Source organism: Malaclemys terrapin, chromosome 3 (assembly GCF_027887155.1).
Source record: "Malaclemys terrapin pileata isolate rMalTer1 chromosome 3, rMalTer1.hap1, whole genome shotgun sequence".
Taxonomy (NCBI): domain Eukaryota; kingdom Metazoa; phylum Chordata; order Testudines; family Emydidae; genus Malaclemys; species Malaclemys terrapin.
The window spans coordinates 134,004,902-134,023,921 of NC_071507.1; the positions used below are offsets into that span (position 1 = coordinate 134,004,902).

The following is a 19,020-nucleotide window of genomic DNA, read 5'->3' on the forward strand; positions in this document are numbered from 1 at the left end:
GTCCCTGGGGCTGAAGTTTATGGGGCTGCATGGGGTTTAAAGGCAGAATTTATCCCAGCTAAACTGTTGACAGGAAGGGACAAAGACAGACCTTTCAGCTAACATAGTCTTTGCTGCTGGCCCTGGAGGAACCTACCTTCCTTGTGTTTCACAAGATGCTGATTGGGGCAGCTTCTTTATAAATGTAGTGGCAGGGAGCTGTCCAACAATCTCACTGGCTGAGACAATGGAAATCTGACTGCCGGTATACACACTTCTAGGGGGTTTGAGGATTTAGATTTAGAGATTTTTGGTCTCCCTCTGCTCCTCCTCCCCAAATCTAAGCTTTTATTTACAAGGAAAGAAAGATTCTAGCTCCGCAGGTTTTAGAGTCCCCCTTTCCCCGTGTAAATTATAGCACTGTACTTTGTTGGGTCCCATAAACATTGTAAAACCAGCAGTGCTGGAGGGACTGAGTTAGACCATGGTTGTCTCCTGACATGGTTTGTTATAGTTACAGGGAAAATGTGCCTTAGATGCCTTCTAGTACCTCTTGAGTGTAACCAGTGGGTGACAAGCCTGGCTCCCTGCATCTCACTCTGGGTGGAGTCCAACCACTCTTAGATGGGATCTATGGTGTGTAGTCCCCTTTTCCCCACTGTGCCAATCCAACAGGCCCAACTGCATTGGCACCTGCCAGCCTTTTCTTTCTGGGGACCATGACCAGCAAGTTGATTAAAGTGACTCAGAATCAGCATCTTCAAAACAAAGCTGTATTTATTCCTTCCCCCAAAGGTAGAAAGCATGTAGAGTGAAGGGTACAAACAATAAAAGGCCTGTATGCCTCGTTCTTACTTACGTCTTAGTCTTTTCTTGCCAACTTTTGTAAATGTCCCTCAATCCAGCTAATCCCCATCTCTGGCTGGGAGAAACAGATTGCTCACAGCAGTCTCTCTCTCTTTCTCTCTCTCTCTCTTTCCTTGCCAGCTCTCACTGACACTTCCTGGGCAGTGTCTGGCCACTCACTGAATCCCAGCCCTTTTCTAGGCCCAGGGTCCTCTAATATTTGGTATCCTCCTTCTAATCCTAGATTTAGCCTTGGAAAGAATAAACTGTTCTCAGGCTACCTTGTAGAGGGTATTCCCTAATAAACAGCTTTTTCCATTGTTTCCTCTAGGTTTCCTAGCTGTTTCATTGTTTTACCTTTCCTTCTTGGTTCTTCTAACAACCCTTTTTTATCTAACTCCATAGCCAAGTACCCATCATTGACAAACGCAGAGAGGCGTGTACCATGTTCATAAAAATAATACAGCTATTTCCCAGTTTGTCTTATGGTTAAAGTACCATTTTTTTCTTGCAGTGCTGATGGGACCTAACCATGTGTTAGCTGTTGCTGAATCATGCTAACACCATGGCTGCTCTGCAAGAGGGAACCTTCTTTTAACTTGACTGGGGATAATAGGAGTTTTGCTGTTGACTTCAGTGGGAACAGAGTGAGGCCAACACTGAGTGTCTTTGAAGATCTAGTTTTATCTCCCGAGCTGGCACTGTACCTTTGAGCTGCAGAAGCAACTCTACTGTCTGAAGCAGCAAGGATTCTCTTTTTACCATCCTACTAGGAGTCTGGTGCTACCCACAGATGCACCTTAGCACCTCAGGATGTGTCTACGCTTTGAGCTGGGGTGTAATTCTTAGCTCGAGAAGACACACCCGTGCTAGCTCTGATCAAACTAGAGTGCTAAAAATAAAGTGTATCTGCAGCAGCATGAACGTTGAGAGAGACTAGCTGCCCAAGTACATACCCCCCTCAGATGGCAGGTATGTATTCAGGAGAGCTAGCCCCTCCTGTTGCTTGCACCTCCGCAGCTACACTGTAGTCCACTAGCTGGATCAGAGCTAGCGTGGGTATGTCTCCTCAAGCTGTGAATCGCAACTCCCGCTCCAAGTGTAGACACACCCTCAGAGAAAAGGAGGATTAAAAAAAGATGGGATTAAGCTACTGAGGAACCTTTAGAACTTCTTAGAAACTTCTGTTAGCTGAACAATAGCAGACAGTACAGTTTTGAACTGGATCATTTGCTGCTCCCTACAGCACAAATTTTAATGGTCACTGGAGAGCGATTATCTGGTGAATTTATCCAGTGTTTCTCCCCCTCCCTCCAGATATAAATATCATAGAGAAGCAGAAGGTGACATTTACACGTCAGTTTTGCTAGCATTTCTTGCATTTAGTATATGTTGGCAGCTGGTGCTGCCTGTGTAATGTCTGTGCCCTACGGGTGTATAGACCTTTAAAGGAGAATGTGCCTCCCATTTCTACCCTTCCTTTGTCTTCCATCAGCATTGTGTCACCTTTCAGGCCACACAGCATGGCAAGGACATTTTTGAGCCTGCCTGACTTCTGAACCATCACGAAATTCACATGTTGCTAGAATTCCTTGTCCATTTTTATTGACCACTGTCAACAAGTCACTGTGCTATTTTGATCAGATGTGTTTGCTTGTTGAATATAAGCTTTGCTTTGCCAGTCCTCCTGTGCTAAACGTTGCCACTGATTGCTTTCTCTTCCCAAGCCATCTTGATCTGGCCTGATTGCTTTGTTGGTGTCTCTGAATGTTACAATGTAGCAAAAGGTTTTTATGCCAGGTGTTGAACTTTGATGATGATCTCTGTAGAGTTGGTTTGGAGGAACCAGTTTTGGGTTCAGGGGTTTTCTGTAAAATAGAATTTTTGAAAGACATGGATTTTTTTACAGTCTGACAAACTATAAAGGCAACAGAAATGTTATATTTATATAAGATCGGTTAAGAAATAGTTTTTAAAAAATAGATATAAAGGGACACAACACAAACTCCAGTAATTGGCAATATTAAGCTTAATTATTCCTGGTTATCACTGTAAAAGGGCCCCAAAATGTCTTTCAATGCAATTCAGTTTGTAAATTCCATCTACATAAAATGATCTTCCCATGGGCTCTTGTGACAATTGCTTTGTAGATTATAGTTAAAGTTAATGTATTAGGGTGGATTTATTAGTTTTGATATACCAATACCATGGCCACTCGCTGTTCTTTGCAGCTGGACTGGTTCTTAAGTGAGAGTTTGGTAAATATTTGATGACAATTAGTAGTAGCTTTAAAAATATCAAGGTTTTGGGCCTAAAGATATCTGCTTCAGAAACAGTACAATATATTATAAGAGATTTTGCCCAGGGATGGAGGGCATCTTAAAATATCACAGGATAATGAATAGAAGCCTTATATTCCATTTTCCTTGCTTAATCATATTGTAAGGAAACATTAAAAATACAAGCTCTAGGAAGCCTAAGATTCAGCAGATTTTACCTGTGTAATATGCTTGTCAGCTTTGTTTCTAGAATCTTAACTTTTGCATTTCCTAAGTTTAAAATATGTAAACTTGATGTTGCATTAACGTAATTCTTTACACACACACACACACACACATACTCACACACCTATTATATAAAATATTCTTCATTTTTATTAATCCAAGCTATATTGATTTAAACTATTGCAGTAAAGAAAATTATGCAAATATATTTTATAAAAGCTAACCGCAAATGCCCAAAATATCAGTATTTTGGCATAAGGGGAAAAAACCCTAATGGAACAGTCCTATGGAGTTTAATTGAGATTAAAACAACAGTACTGTATATCTATTAATAGGGTCCTATAGAACCTATTTTAAAATCCTATAGAATTTAATAAAAATGAGATTCTTTCTATAGATTTTTTTTAACCATTGTATAGACGGACTATTACATTCTATAGGACGGTTTAAAAAAATCTATAGAAAGGTTACCAGTTTATTTAAAATTCTATAGGCCTTTTTTTTCATAAGGGAAGAGTCTGGACTAAAGAGCATGGAAGAGTTGGTATTCTCTTTTAAGTTTCAAGTCATCTGCTTCTGTAGCCTTTCTGCTATGAGCCAGAACACCTTCCATCTTTCCTCCTCACTCATACTCTAGACAGATGATTTCCATTCCCTTATTCATTCATTTCTAGATACAAGTCATGACACATCATATCATTTTTTTCTCATATCAGGATATCTGTGTATGGGCAGAAATCCAAGAGTGGCTAGAACCAGAAGACACTGTTCCCAGCAATGTTCCCCAATATGTCTTCTAATTTGATCCAGAAGGAAGATGTGTCTGAGAAAGAACATGTATTTGTGATGTATCATACATCCATATTATTAAATGTAGCCAACTAATGAGGATCTCCTGCTGAATCTCCATTGCCACACAGTGTGCTATATGTTTGTCTAGCTTCGACCTTAGTGGATTTCTGGAAGTTAAATTTTTGAGGCCTAAACAGGTTGACATTGTATTGCCAACCCCAAACCTTCAAAAATCATGAGTCACGCACCCAAAATAACTGGCTTAAAATCATAACATTTTAAAAAATAATAAATTTGAGTTTTTTTATTTGGCTTCTCATTTTGAGCCTTTAGGGTTCACATTTTTGAGCTTTTCACCATGGCCATGAATGATATCTTTAAATGGAAGCTGAGATTTTTATGTAATAACAGGACTCCAGGAAATGGGTCTTTAAGAAGAACACCAACTATCATGAGACTTGCTGTAAAATCACAAGAATAATTAACATTGTTGAGTGTCCTTTTAAATAAAGGAAATAAAAGAACAAGAATATAGTAAGTAGCTCATACCTGTGCTTTTAGGAATAAGTAGACTTGTAATTAAAGAGAATTATGGTCTAATGATCTAATCACATGACTGGAAGCCAGGAATTCCTGTGTTTTACTCCTGACTCATTCCCTGCTTGATCTCTCTGCTTCAGCTTCCCCATCTGTAAAATGGGGATAAATACTTAGGTGCAGAGACCTGCTAACTTTAATGGGACTCCACACAGGTGATGGGCTCTTGTGATCTGATTGCAGGGACCTTGGCTGCAGATGAGTGAGGTCGCAGACCAGGAAATGCCAGGATTATAGGCAAAGACATACTTTCCCTCTCCAATGAGGGAGTGACATATCATTCCATCGCTTGGGCCTGGCTGCTCGTTGAAGGCCTGAAAGAAGGCAGGAGTACATGCCATTGGGGTTTCCTCATTTGAGCTTGAGGATGAGTCTAGGTCCTTCCTGTTCCCACTTTCCTTCCTGCATCCACTTTCGGTGTGAATTAGTGGGTGTGCAGATTAGCCACATTTGCCTTTCAGGGCTACTGAGATATTTCACTAGTTAGGTATCAGAGGGGTAGCCATGTTAGTCTGTATCCACAAAAACAACGAGGAGTCCGGTGGCACCTTAAAGGCTAACAGATTTATTTGGGCATAAGCTTTTGTGGGTAAAAAACCTAAGAAGTGCTTTTAAGATAAAGAATGCTACTGTGAATAAGTACCAAATATTATTGTTGTTTTGTCTATGATGCAAAATTGTCCAGAATATTGGGCCTGACCCTGTGGAGTTCTGAGTGCTTCTATCCCCACTGGCCTTTAATTAAATAATTAACATTAAATCACACCATAGAAGGCATCAAAGGCACATAACACCTTTCAGGACTGGTCCCATTGCTTTGCATTAAAAAACCAAACAAAAGAAAAACAATGATGGGTAGATTCTTTTGGCTAGGAATTACTTATGCTGGAAATAGGTTTATGCATTTCCATTCAGAGTAAGGTTGTCGCTCTAGTTTGATAGTTACTTTATGGAGGATATTGATTTTATGCTTTGGGTATTGGCACCTTTTAAAGAAAACTTTATACTGATCAAACAGAAGCTGAAGGGTGTTTTTTGTGTGTGTTTGTTTTTTTGTTTTTGTTTACTTGCTTCTTTTCTTAGAACTATTTTGATGGAAAACTTTCCCCTCAAGGGAAAATGCCCTGGATTGAATACAATCGCAAAAAGGTATCTGGCACTGAGTTCATTATTGACTTTTTGGAAGAGAAACTCGGAGTGAATTTAAATAAAAACCTTGGTCCACATGAAAGAGCTGTTTCCAGAGCAGTGACAAAAATGGTGGAGGAGCACTTCTATTGGTAAGCTTGCATGGTAAAGCTAGTTCTGTTCTGATCTTATCAAACCTGCCGCTGCACATTTTATCTGGAAATGAATGCTTGCTTTGTCTTTCAAATAACTCAGAACTGAGCTGTCAGTTCCACAATTCTTTTCACTCTTGGAGTATCGGTGTCTCTTTCTGTTCTTACTTGTGCCAGTGTGAATCAGGAGTAAACACCACTGGAGGGTGTAAAGCCATTGCAAATGAAATTCAGAATCAGGCCCTTTGCCCATCTGCAAGTTTATAAAGAGGAGCAACAACAGGCTCCTTCACATATACTACTAATGCATATGCAGTCCTTTCACATATACTACTTCAGTGGCACATGAGAAATAACTGCAGGATTGGGCTGATTAATAATAGGCTAAATTTGAGACTGTTTAATACATTTGTGATTGCCAAAAGGGAGAGAAAAAAATCCAGCTTTTGGGATTAATAGGTGACAGGAATGCAATATTTTGAATTAATTGAAAACTATATATATATTTGCACAGTCCTCTTCATTTAATAGAATGTTGTTGTTATTCTTCCACTATCAGTAATGGGATGCAGTATTGTTGACTGAGCAAAGTAAGGTCTAACGTTCAACTCGAAGGATTTCTCTCTTTGTCTGTCTGGTGGCAGAATGACCTGAAGTCATTTAAAAGCCCATAAACCATAATATGGGACAGAACCTCACTAAATCTCCTGTTGCTAATGGTTACGCTCACACTCACAAAAATGAGAGTCTGCCCACTCACCAGCAAAGATTTAGGACTAGACACAGCAACCCTGACAAATGTAGGATGCTGCTTGTGACATCAGTGAGGCTACTGGTTGAGTAAGGCCATTAAAAGCAGCGTGAGGGTTCCAATTATGATTTCATTGCATTAAAAATATGTATGACAGAACACTGATTCACATTTTGGGGAGCCTTGTCAAATAAATGAGCAAAGTACATTTTGTGATGTCTTATTCTTGCTTATTTTATTTTTTAAAATATGGGCCCCATCCTGCCTGGGGCTGAGTGCCTCCTGCTGAGGCGTTCCACTCCTACTGGGCCAGCTGCTGAGAGGAGCTGCTGAGCACCTGGAACTCTAGGTGTCTTCAGTGGGCGATGCACATGCTTGATGCATCTCAAGATCTGAACTATTGACTTCAATGGCAGTTGAAGGCACTTGGGCCAAGGTTCACCAACGTACGTAGGTGTTGTGACACTGAGCGTCACAATGCTGAACTTTTAGATGCTTAGAAAATCACAGGAACACATTGTGAATCACAAAGCCTGTGTTAGGTGCCTAGACTCCAAGACACTGAATGGGGAGAGATAGGCACCTTAGACTGTGATTCCCAAAATCTAGCAGGCTAGGCAGGGTGCCACCTAAATTACCCATTAGGAGATGCCGACGAGAGGGGTGTATGTTAGGTGCTTACGTCTAGGTCCAGGGTCGGCAACGTTTGGCACGCGGCTCACCAGGGTAAGCACCCTGGCGGGCCGGGCCAGTTTATTTACCTGCTGACACGGCAGGTTCGGCCGATCGCGGCCCCCACTCACCGTGGTTCGCCATCCCGGGCCAATGGGGGTGGCAGGAAGTGGTGCGGGCCGAGGGATGTGCTGGCCGCGGCTTCCCGCCGCCCCCATTGGCCCGGGACGGCGAACCGCGGCCAGTGGGGGCCATGGTCGGCTGAACCTGCCACGTCAGCAGGTAAATCAACTGGCCCAGCCCGCTAGGGTGCTTACCCTGGCGAGCTGTGTGCCAAATGTTGCCGATCCCTGATCTAGGTTGTAGGGAGGTGCGTATCTCTACTAGCGATTCACATCTGGGAATCCTATTTGCAGTTAAGTACCTACAGCATTTCCACAAGAAACTAGGGGAAGGAGGAGGACCTCTCTTACAACTTTTAGCTCAGTTGCTAGGGTACTCACCTTGGATGTGGGAGACCCCTGGTTCACCTGATGAGAGAGATTTGAACAGAGATCTGACACCTACCTTCTAGGCTGAGATTTAAGTTGGGCTTCAAAAATGGTCTCAGTCCGTTGATATGTCCCCTGCTAGAATAGTCAATGTCAATCCAGATTAGGAGAAACAAAAGTTACCTTAAAGTTATGGTACAGCAGAGAAAACAGTCAGAAACTAGGAAATTATACGTTAGCTTCTTTACACAGTCTGTTCTCTGGGGGGTCTTGCAAAGGTTCCTAATTAAGGGAAAGGAAAGGAATATTACTCATGGCATTCAGAAATTTTAGCTATGAATTACCAACATAGATGTTATGGTTTCTGCTCGGTCTACAGGAGAAGTCTTTTGTCTCTTCAAAATGGAATCTGTCTCCTTGCTGCTTTCTAAGGGATAATCTAGATTAGGAAGAGAGGTTGAGATTAGGTTGGGGTTGGTTAATACGTTAGGAATGTGCTTGTTTACCCAGAATGATCTCAACTATTTGCCTAAACTAGACAAAATCTAAGGATCAGATCCTCACCTGGTGCAAGCTATCATAGTTCCATCGAAGAACCTTGAGCATCAGTGATGTACACCAGCTGAGGATCTGTCCCTAATGGTCTCCTACTTTCTACATGCTAATGAGCTACCCCCTTACTTCACCTTTGTGAATACCTATCTCTTGCTTTGCATAAGTTCTCAATTAGTTTCCAACAGTAAGGGGGCGATGCAAGCTAGCCACTTCTGGTGACTCTCTCTACCTGCTCCCATTCCTAACTTATGTATTTAGACTAAAGTAATTACCTATGTCTTTGTTTCAGATATGCTAGTTCCTGGGACCATGCCTATTCAAAGGACATAAATGAAATAATAATCCAAAGATTTGTACAGGAGTGCCTATCTGAGGCACTAGTAAGTTTTCAAAAATACACAGATCACACACATACTTAACATCAGTGTATATCAGCCTAGACCCATGTAACCAAATAAACAACCCCCTGATGACACTACTCACCCCTCTCCCTATGCCTGAGAAAATAGATCATCTTACAGTGTTTCCTAAAGGTCCGGAGTTCAGAGAGGCCTTTTATAAAGCGACTCATGCCTGGGGTGGGGGGAGGAACCGGCCTTGAGCTAGAGTGGTATGATTGCTCCCAGGACTCTCCTTAATGACTCTGTTCTGGATCTTCCGGACATCCACTGTTGATCCCTGGTAGTTCTTATGTTTGGCCCACAGGCCTATTAGGAGTCAATGAAATAGTCAGCTTGAGTGACAGTGTGAGCTGAGGCCCGTCTTAGTGCAACAGATGTGTTTGCTAACATGAAGTGTGAATTAGTGCTCAGCTTTAAGCAAGTTTCACCATTCTAATATTACAGATATACAATGAATAGGTATTGGTAGTAAGTACAGATAAATCAGTTTATCAAGCTATGTAACAATAACATACTTTGATAAGACTCTGGGTAGGGCCAATTTTCAGTTGCCTTAACCCAGCCTCTAAATTTGTTGGCGCACACATTTCTGCATGCTCAAATCATGGCTTTGTGTGAACAGATCAGGTAGCTGGCTGTTTAGTTACCTCCTTTGCAGGCCCAAATTTGAGTTTTGGGGCACCTGATCCCCCAAAGCATCCATACAAAGTGTCACAAAGAGTCTGAGGCTGTTCATGAAAATTAGGCCTTTAATGGATCACCTGGGTCCACCCCCATTGTACTTTCACCTGATTAATATCCATATCGGCAATCTTTACATTGTGTTTGTCCTTTCGTGAACCAACCAGTTCTCAGTACTGCTCCACAATCAGTAAGTGAGACTCAGGGAAATATTTAGTTCCAGTGAGAGTTTAATGGACAGGTGTTGGGTGTTGAAGTTGTGATGGAAATCTATGAGGGAGTTTAAGTCATTTGTCCAGAGGATGAAAATATCATTGATGTATCTCAGGTATATCATTGGTGCATTTGTCCCAAAATTCTTCTCCAAGTGGCCCATGAAGAGGTTGGCGTATTGGGGAGCCACTCTAGTACCTCTGGTTTTTCCCATGGTTTGGACAAAGTGTTTGTTGTTGAATGAAAAATGGTTATGGGTGAGGATGAAATGGATGAGTTTAGCAATGTGTTTGGGGTGGATATCTGAGGGTTGTCATTTGTTTTGTAAATATTTGAGGCAGGCAGCTATGCCGTCATTGTGAGGGATATTGGTGTATAGGGAGGTGACATCTATGGTGACAAAGAGGATGTGCTGAGGGAGATTGTTAATGTTGTGGAGTTTGTGGAGGAAGTCAGTTGTGTCCTGGAGGAAGCTGTCCCTTTGTGTGGTGAGTCGGTTGAGGATGGTTTCTATGAGTCCCAATATTCCTTCAGTAAGAGTGCTGTGGCCAGATAGGTCTGCCTGGGTTCCTTGTTTGTGTATCTTGGGAAGCATGTAGAAGGCCCCTGGTTTGGGTTCGTGGGGGATGAGTTTGTAGAGTTTCTCTTGGATTTGTTTGGGAAAGGATTTGATGATATCCTTACATTCCTGGGTAAACTATGTTGTAGAGGTCTTCTTTGAGTTCCTTATAATAGGTAGTGTCAGAGAGTTGTCAGTTGGCCTTGTTAACATAGTCATCACGGTTGAGGACTATGATGGCACCCCCTTTGTCTGATGGTTTGATCATTATTGTGGTTAGATTTTAGGGACTCTGGACAGATGACTTAAACTCCCTCATATATTTACACCACAACTTCAGCAACCACCACCCATCCATTAAACTCTCTTGCGAACACTCCCACACAAGCATCAACTTCCTGGATACCACAATCAGCTTCAGCAATGGAATCTTATAAACAACTATATATAAGAAACCTATGGATCATCACATCTGCCTTCATAGATCCAGTGACCACCTCAAACACACCAAGAAATCCTATTATCTACAGTCAGACACTCAGGTACCACAGAATATGCTCTGAGGAGAAAGTCTGGGATATATACTTTAACACACACAAAACTGCCTTCACCAAACAAGGACACTCCACCAGAGAAGTAGATCACATCCTGGAACAGGCCACCCAAACACCCTGAGTGAACCTGCTTCAATACAGCAATAAGACTCCCTTCAACCACACACCCCTAGTTGTCACCTACCACCCCACACTGGAGCCCATATGGGGTATCATCCAACAACTACAAACCATACTCAATGGGAATCCCACCCTGAAATAAATCTTTCTTGAATCCCCTATTCTGGCCTTCAAACAACCCCCCAATCTTCCCAGCTCATAATCAGAAGCAAACTCCACACAGACCAGGACACACCAACTCAAAGTGGCACCAGATCCTGCCAGAACACCAGATGCAAAATCTGCAGACATATCTCCACTACTACAATGATCAACACGCCCCCACAACACATCTTTCAAGATCCATGGATCCTACACATGTCTATCACAACATGTGGTGTACCTCATCCAGTGCACTGAATGCCCCAATAACAACTATGTGGGTGAAACCAGACAATCACTATGTTCTCGAATGAACTCACACAGGAAAATGGTAAAAGACAAAAACATCATATCACCTATTGGTGAATGCTTTTCACAGAGCGATCCCTCTATATCTGACTTCTCAGTCCTCATCCTGAAAGGAAACTTGCAGAACACTTTCAAAAGACAATCCTGGGAGCTTAAATTCATATCTTTGCTAGACGCTAAAAATCACGGTCTCAATAAAGATACTGGATTTATGGCCCATTTCAACAATCTATAACCCACTAACCTCCCTTTTTGTCCTATGACTACAGGTATTAATGGGTCACCTGGGATGGTCCCTTAGAATATGTACTAATTACTGATGCTAAACTATCTATTCGATCTTGTATTTAGCTGTGACACTCTTAGTACCTTTCCCAGACCTGAAGAAGAGTTCTGTGTGTCTCAGATGCTTGTCTCTCTTGCCAACAGAAGTTGGCCCAATAGAAGATATTACCTCACCCACCTTGTTTTTTTAAACTGATTTACCTAAATCAATTTCAAATTAAAAAACTTGCCTTGCCTTTAGTACACCAGCTCTCAGAATACTTAAATATAAATATTAATTCACTGAATTAATTTTAATTTGATTAATTGAAAGTGTCTCTGGGTGCTCAGTTCTGAGAGTATTGTATAACTTGGGCTTTTATTACAAATTGCTTGGCTATTAAGCCAAATATCCTCCTTTTACTCTTAGCAAGAAATATCCTTGGTGACTTTTTACTACATGTTAATAGAGTCATTAAAGTGAAGAATTTGTGAGCTGTTTCCTAAAGAGATTAGAAATGGACCCTAGTGAGAAAGTAGGTGTAGTGTCAGGGGAATAATGAACTCTGCTTCTGTCTGGGTTGCAGAAATTTGTGATGATATGAAAGAAAATGTATAGGAGTGCCCAAAAGGATTTTGCTCATTCTCTCTCTTGTATTAGTTGATCAGTATGTACAATGAGGAAATCCCATAGGCTTAGAACTATGTACAATGATAAACTGAAGTCATGTTCAGAACAGAAAAAATTGGGTTTTGGTGACTTTTGCTGGAAAATCCCAGTACAGTGGAACAGTTAACCAGTAGACAGTATTCTATACTATGTGATATTTCAATGTTTCTAACTAACTGTACGAGGCTGTTGTGCCTCCATCAACCAGCTTCCAACATGACCACAAATGTTTAAGCTGATTTTATATTTCCAAGTTTGGAAATTACTCAGAATACCCATCACATATTGTCATAAACACCCTGCATTTCCCAGACACCTAAGGTTGCATCTGCTCTTCCCACCTCCTCCTCTGATGGATAACTCTTTTAAACTCCCTGCTCCTGCTCCCACTGAAGTTGGTGACAATAATCCTATTGCCTTCAATGGGAGAGGGGAACTGTTCAATATTACTTACGACTGTCACTTTCCAAATTAATTGTTCCTTTTCTCACAAGCTTCTTCAGCAAAAAACTGAAATTCTCTTTAACCTGTTGGAACAGTAATAAAGACCAGCAATTCAAGTGAGAACTCGGAGATTTTTGACTGGCAAAGCAAATTTAATAAAGACTCCTTTAAAAAGAATACATCTTCCATTCAACCAACCAAACATATAGATTGAAATACAGCAAAGTCCCTTTGAAAAAATATCTCATTCAGGGTAAACCTTCACTTCATAGGAGGATAAAATACAAAATAAAACCAATCTGACAAAGCATAAATCTTTTAAATGAATTATTTTTCTATTTAAACCATAAACCGTAATACATTTCAGGGGAGAGTGGAGGCCTCTGAAACAAATACCTATTACAAGAATCATCATATTGCAGCAAAATGATTCATTTGGCAGGCTTCAGCAGTGCATAGAATTACTTCTTAGACAAAGTATAAATAAAGCATAAGCCAAAGGGAATGGATAGGTAGGAAAGGTTTGTCTAATGTGTATCAGTCTTTTATTAATACCAGATCCGGTTTGCACAACACTTTGCTGTGATAATCTAAGGCCCGGATCTGCAACCCTTATTTCTGTTGAGTAGTACTTACTCCCCTGAATTTCAATGATCTCAGTGGGACTAGTTGCATAACTAAGTGCTATGCAATGTGAACAAGTGCTTCAGAATGAAGGCCAACATTTAGTATTCTGGGTGATATTCCACATTCATACCAAGATGTATATTTTACCACAGAGCTAGCTTTCCATCAGGCCAATAATCCTCAGGGCCTCAAGACTTACGCAAGCTCTTCATCAAACCCTTTTGCGGCTACTTTGTAGAGGTGTTGGGGGGTCAATGTGCTGCACAGTTGTAACTTGTTTTCACCACATTCTAGGACATTAGCTTATTGCCAATGGGTGGACAATCTCCACGAGACCCAGAAGATGCTTTTGTGCAGTGGCCCCTTTAGTGACCTGCTGAAGTGGATTCTGTGCCACCTAACAAAAGGAATTGTGAAACGAGAAATGTACGGTCATGGCATCGGCCGCTTCTCGGAGGAAGAGATATACAAGCTGATGGAGAAAGACATGCGGTCACTAGCAGGTCTCTTGGGTAATGTACAACCCATTATATTCTGCACAGTCACTTTTTGCATGATTAGATTTACTGGTAATGCTCTCTGCCAGACTGTTTAAACATTACTTTTGTTTCCACACTATATGTACAGCCTATCATGGCACTATCATTCCATGTCTGTCTTCCTAGTTAAGGGGATGTCACTTTTTTTCTTGCTGCCATTGTACATGTATATTGCCAAATTCTGCCACCAGAGGCATACACTCATCTCCTTTTATCTTCACTGGGAATTGTTTTTGTGTGTGTGTGAGGGCAGAAATTGGCCCAGGGCTTTTTAACAGCAAGTATTTGTAAAGCTGGTGTTTGAAAATCACTTGAAGGTATTATAGTTGTTTTGATGAGTTGAGAATTTGATTGACATTAACACTCTTTGAGCGAGCTGTTTACTAACAAGTTATAACTGTTATTCGGTTGGCATTTAAACTGGGGGTTGAGCTGCTGGTGAGACATTGGTTTGTACTGTCAGAAGTGATGGTGTAGGATTGTTTGTTGCAGCAGGTGGACCTTTAGTGACAAAACTTAACCAAATTAGTAACCACCTTAAAAGATTTTTGGTTTCCTCCTTCAAAAGAGCTAGTCTACGCCACCCATCTGTGCTCCCTTCCCCAACCCCATCCCCCAAGGAATACTGTTCAGCTGACTGCTTGATATAGCAGGAGTGATACTCTGTAGTAGAAAAGAAGAATTTTAGTTCCTTAATCTTATCCTTTCCCACTGTCCTCTAATCTTTCCTCTGTTTCATACGTGTATGGTAAAGTTAAAGGGGTAAAACTTGACTAAGTTAGCTCATGCCTAGCTGTGTAGGATGAAATCCTGTTGAAGCAATGTTGATATACGAGGAATTTATTAAATGCACATCTTTTATTTGTTAACAATGCTTTTTCCACTCTTGATTCTGTTTTTCATAACACCTTTTCTAGCTCTTTGCTAGCTTCAGCTACATCATTCTTTCTCTGGGATTCAGGGCTGGTCCACACTAACCCCCCACTTTGAACTAAGATACGCAACTTCAGCTACGTTATTCACATAGCTGAAGTCGAACTATCTTAGTTTGAACTTACCGTGGGTCCAGACGAGGCAGGCAGGCTCCCCCGTCGACTCCGCGTACTCCTCTCGCAGAGCAGGAGTACCGGCGTTGACGGCGAGCACTTCCGGGATCGATCCCAGAAGATCGATTGCTTACCGCTGGACCCGGAGGTAAGTATAGACGTACCCTCACAGTGAGATTCATAGAGTTTAAGGCCAGAAGAGACCATTAGGTTATCTAATCTAACCTGTATATTGCAGGCTACTAAATTTCACCCCTGTAGCGAGCCCAATAACTTGTGTGTGACTAAAGCATATTTTCCAGAAATGTACCCAGTTTTGATTTATAAACATCAAGAATCCACCACTTTCCTTTGTAGTTTGTTCCAGTGATTAATCCACTTCACTGTTAAAAATTGGTGCCTAATTTGTGACTTGAATTTGTCTGGCTTCAGTTTCTAGCCATTGGTTTCCATTATGGCTTTCTCTACTAGATTTGAGCCCTTTAGTACATGGTATTTTCTCCCCGTAAAGGTACTTAAACTGTGTAATCAAGTCACCTTTCAATCTTTTTAATCTTCTTTAGTCTCTCACTGCTATTTTCTGCAGCCCTCAAATCATTTTTATGGCTCTTTTCTGCATCCTCTACAATTGTACAACATTCTTTTAAAAATAGAATTGTATGCAGTATTCCATTCTCACCAGTGCCCCTACTTCTACTCACTGCTCCCTTGTTTATACATGGAAGGATCACATTAGCCCTTTTTGCCATACCATCGTATTGGGAGTGCATGCTATTTATTATTATTATTTTATTTATTTGAATGATCATAGTGCCTAGGAGCCCCAGTCATGGAACAGGACCCTATTGTGTTAGGCACTGTACAAATAGAGAACAAAGATGGTTCTTGCCCCAAAAGGTTATAATCTAAGAGTAAGACAAGAAACAACAGATGGATATAGACTGACCAGCAAGGAAGTACAAGGAAACAGAGAGAATATTGGCTGGCATAGTAGGCTGTGGTTTCAGCACACCAGCTATTCTAACCCATAAATCCTTCTCAGATACTCTGCTTTCAGGATACAGTCCCCATTCTGTAGGTATGGCCTGATGCCTTGTACCTAGGAGGGTGACCACCTTTTCAAAAGGCAGAAGTGGGACACATGCAGGCGCCTCGCCCCCGTTGTGGCCACACCCCTGCTCCTCCTCATCCCTGATGCCCCGCCCCCTGCTCCTCCTCTTCCCCAAAACCTCACCCTCTGCTTCTTCTCTTTCCCCTGAGGACTTACCCCCTGGCCAGGCCAGAACCCTGAGCTGGGCTGTGGTAAGAGCAGCCCAGGGAGCCCAGACCACTGTGGGGAGCCCTGGACCCTTCACCTGCACTGGGCTATGATCATTCCTTGTACTTAGTAGGGCCTCGTGGCGATGGGGGGTTAAGGCCCACCTCAGCTCCCCCTCCAGGAAGAGGCTGGCACTGCCCCTGAACTTTGGGCAGCCATGGAACAGTGCCACAGGTAATCCGGGACAAACATTGTCCTAGAGTCATTCAGCCCAGGACTGGGACTTGAACTCTGCATTTCAGGACTGTCCTGCCTAATGTAGTACAGGTGATCACCATAGTACCTAGATGTACAACTTTTCATTTGTCTGTATTAAAGTGTATTTTGTTTGAATGGGCCCAAGTGATCCACGTCGCTCTGTATGACTGCCCTATCCTCATCATTATTATCACTCCTCCAATCTTTATCATCTACAGATTTTATCAACAGTGATTTGATATTTACTTCCAGGTCATTGATTAAAATGTTGAATAGCATTGGACTTAATCCCAATCTCTGAAGAACCCCACTAGAAATACCCCTCTTCAATAATTATTTCCCTTTGATGACTACTTTTTGAGATCTGCCAGTTAGCTAGTTCTTAATCTGCTTAATGTTTGTTTTCTTGATATTACATAATGCTAATTTTTAATCAGAATGTCAGGTAGTACTAAGCCCAATGTTTTACAGTAGTTTAAACTAATTTTATATAACTACTACTATATCTATATTGATATAAGCATGCAACTATATTAGATAACTTTATTGCAGTTATCTTTAGCAACCAAACTTGCAGTCTCATCAAAGAATGAAATCAGGGCTATTTTTCATAAACCCCATTGACTAGTATTAATTATATTCATATATTTTAATTCTTTTTCAATTGAATCCCATATCAGCTTTTCTATTGTTTTGCCTGGGATGTATGTTAGGCTATCCAACATCTGGTTACCTGGATCATCCTGTTTGCCTTTTTTGAATATTGGCACATTATTAGCACTCTTCCAATCTTACGGAATTTTCCTGGTATTCCAATATTTATTAAAAATTAACATCAGCGGTCTACAGATCTTCTCAGCTAGCTCTTTTAGGACACTTGGGTGCATAGTTATCTAGGGCCTGCTAATTTTAAAACTTTTATCCCTAGTAGAGGTTGTCTAACATCCTCTTCACTAGAGATGTGTGGAAAAAGGAATTTTGTTTTGAAGAGGATTTCAATATTTTGAAATTTGGTTTAATTCTGATCGGGAAATTTGGTTTCATTCTTTGGCTGAGTTCCATCAGAACTTTGGCAAAATTAGACTGTCTCTGGAAAAGTTCCAATTTTGTTGCATAGGCAAATTCTGAGGAGGGATTGTTTTGCTAGAATTGTGCTGACCAGCTCTACTCCTTAGCTGATAATGGCCTGGAAGGTTCTTCATCATTGTCATTAGTATATCATCCTCCTTCTTTCCAAATATAGAACAAAAATATTTATTGAGCATTTCTGCCTGTTCTGTGTCATTATTAACAATCTTACCCTTTCCATATAGCAATGGGTCTATACCATTATTAGGATTTCTTTTGTTCCTAATATACTTAAACTCCCTTTTTTTGGCTTTTGTCCTGCCAGCCCTGGATTTTCCCTGTTGTCTTTGGGTTCCCTTATCATTGTTCTGCACCCTATAACTTCTGATTCATATTGATGCTATCTTTCTTCTCTTTCCCCATTTGTTATATTTTGTTTTTTTTTATTTCTAATTGCAGCCTTCACTTTGTCATTTAACCAGGTTGGGCTTGTAGACAAAGTTTTCCTCTTTCTTGATTTTGGAATTATGACTTTTTGGCCATCTGACAAACTCATCTTAAAGAGTTCCCAATTTTCATTCACATTTCTGTCTAAATTTGTTCTCTCAGTCATTTTTGCCCAAATTTTCCTTTTGAAGCATCATGAGTGTGTGTATTTCTGGTTGGAACTGTCCTCTGTTTGCCAATATTGAATGCAATCAGACCATCATCACTGGTTCCTAAGCAACCGCAAACTTCCAGTCCAGTGATTAATTTATCATAAAGAAGTCCAAAATAGTTACCTTATATCGGATGCAATACGTTTGGTGTTAGAAAAATTATCATCTACAATTTTTCCTACTGGCTATTTGAGACCTCCACCATATGTCTTCCAAACTGTGCTTCTCAGGGTGTAGTAGTGGCAATATTACTTCTTTCCAAAGAGTGTGTTTAGAGGAGATCTTAGCAGATGTGTGTTCAGTACTTCTGTGGGACTGGCACTAATTGGAAACTCAAGTGATCAACAGGGATCTCCTACAATATTCTGCATTCCTTCCAACAGCTGGACCACTACGTAAAGATACATCTGGCCTTATTTGCAGAGATTCACATCTCTAGCAGCTGATATTGAAGACAGCTGCACTTCTGAAAATCAGGCCACATGTAAATTAAATTAATAAGTAAATTAGAATTGGTTGAACTATCCATTTTGAATTTAGCCCTTGTTGGGTAGCTAATCAGTTGTAAACTCATCCCAACTTTCTGGGAATTAATTCATTATTTGTAAGTAGAGGAAAGATGGTTCGGTGGCTAGCTGAGGACTTGGGTTAGTATCATTGGGCTCTTTGTGAACTAGTTGCTAGGATTCATTTATTTTTCCTAAAATGGCTTTAATTTGTTTAGCAGTTTTGTGGTTTTATA

General features: G+C 40.9%; 1 protein-coding gene across 1 annotated transcript in view; it reads left to right on the forward strand.

Moving 5' to 3' along the window:
- Positions 1-19,020, forward strand: part of FAXC (failed axon connections homolog, metaxin like GST domain containing) — a 42,193-nt gene that overhangs the window by 9,086 nt on the left and 14,087 nt on the right. Inside the window, exons 3-4 of the mRNA XM_054021527.1 lie at positions 5,802-5,998; positions 13,745-13,962. Of these exons, the coding sequence (XP_053877502.1) occupies positions 5,802-5,998; positions 13,745-13,962 (415 nt within the window). The remainder of the gene's footprint in view (positions 1-5,801; positions 5,999-13,744; positions 13,963-19,020) is intronic.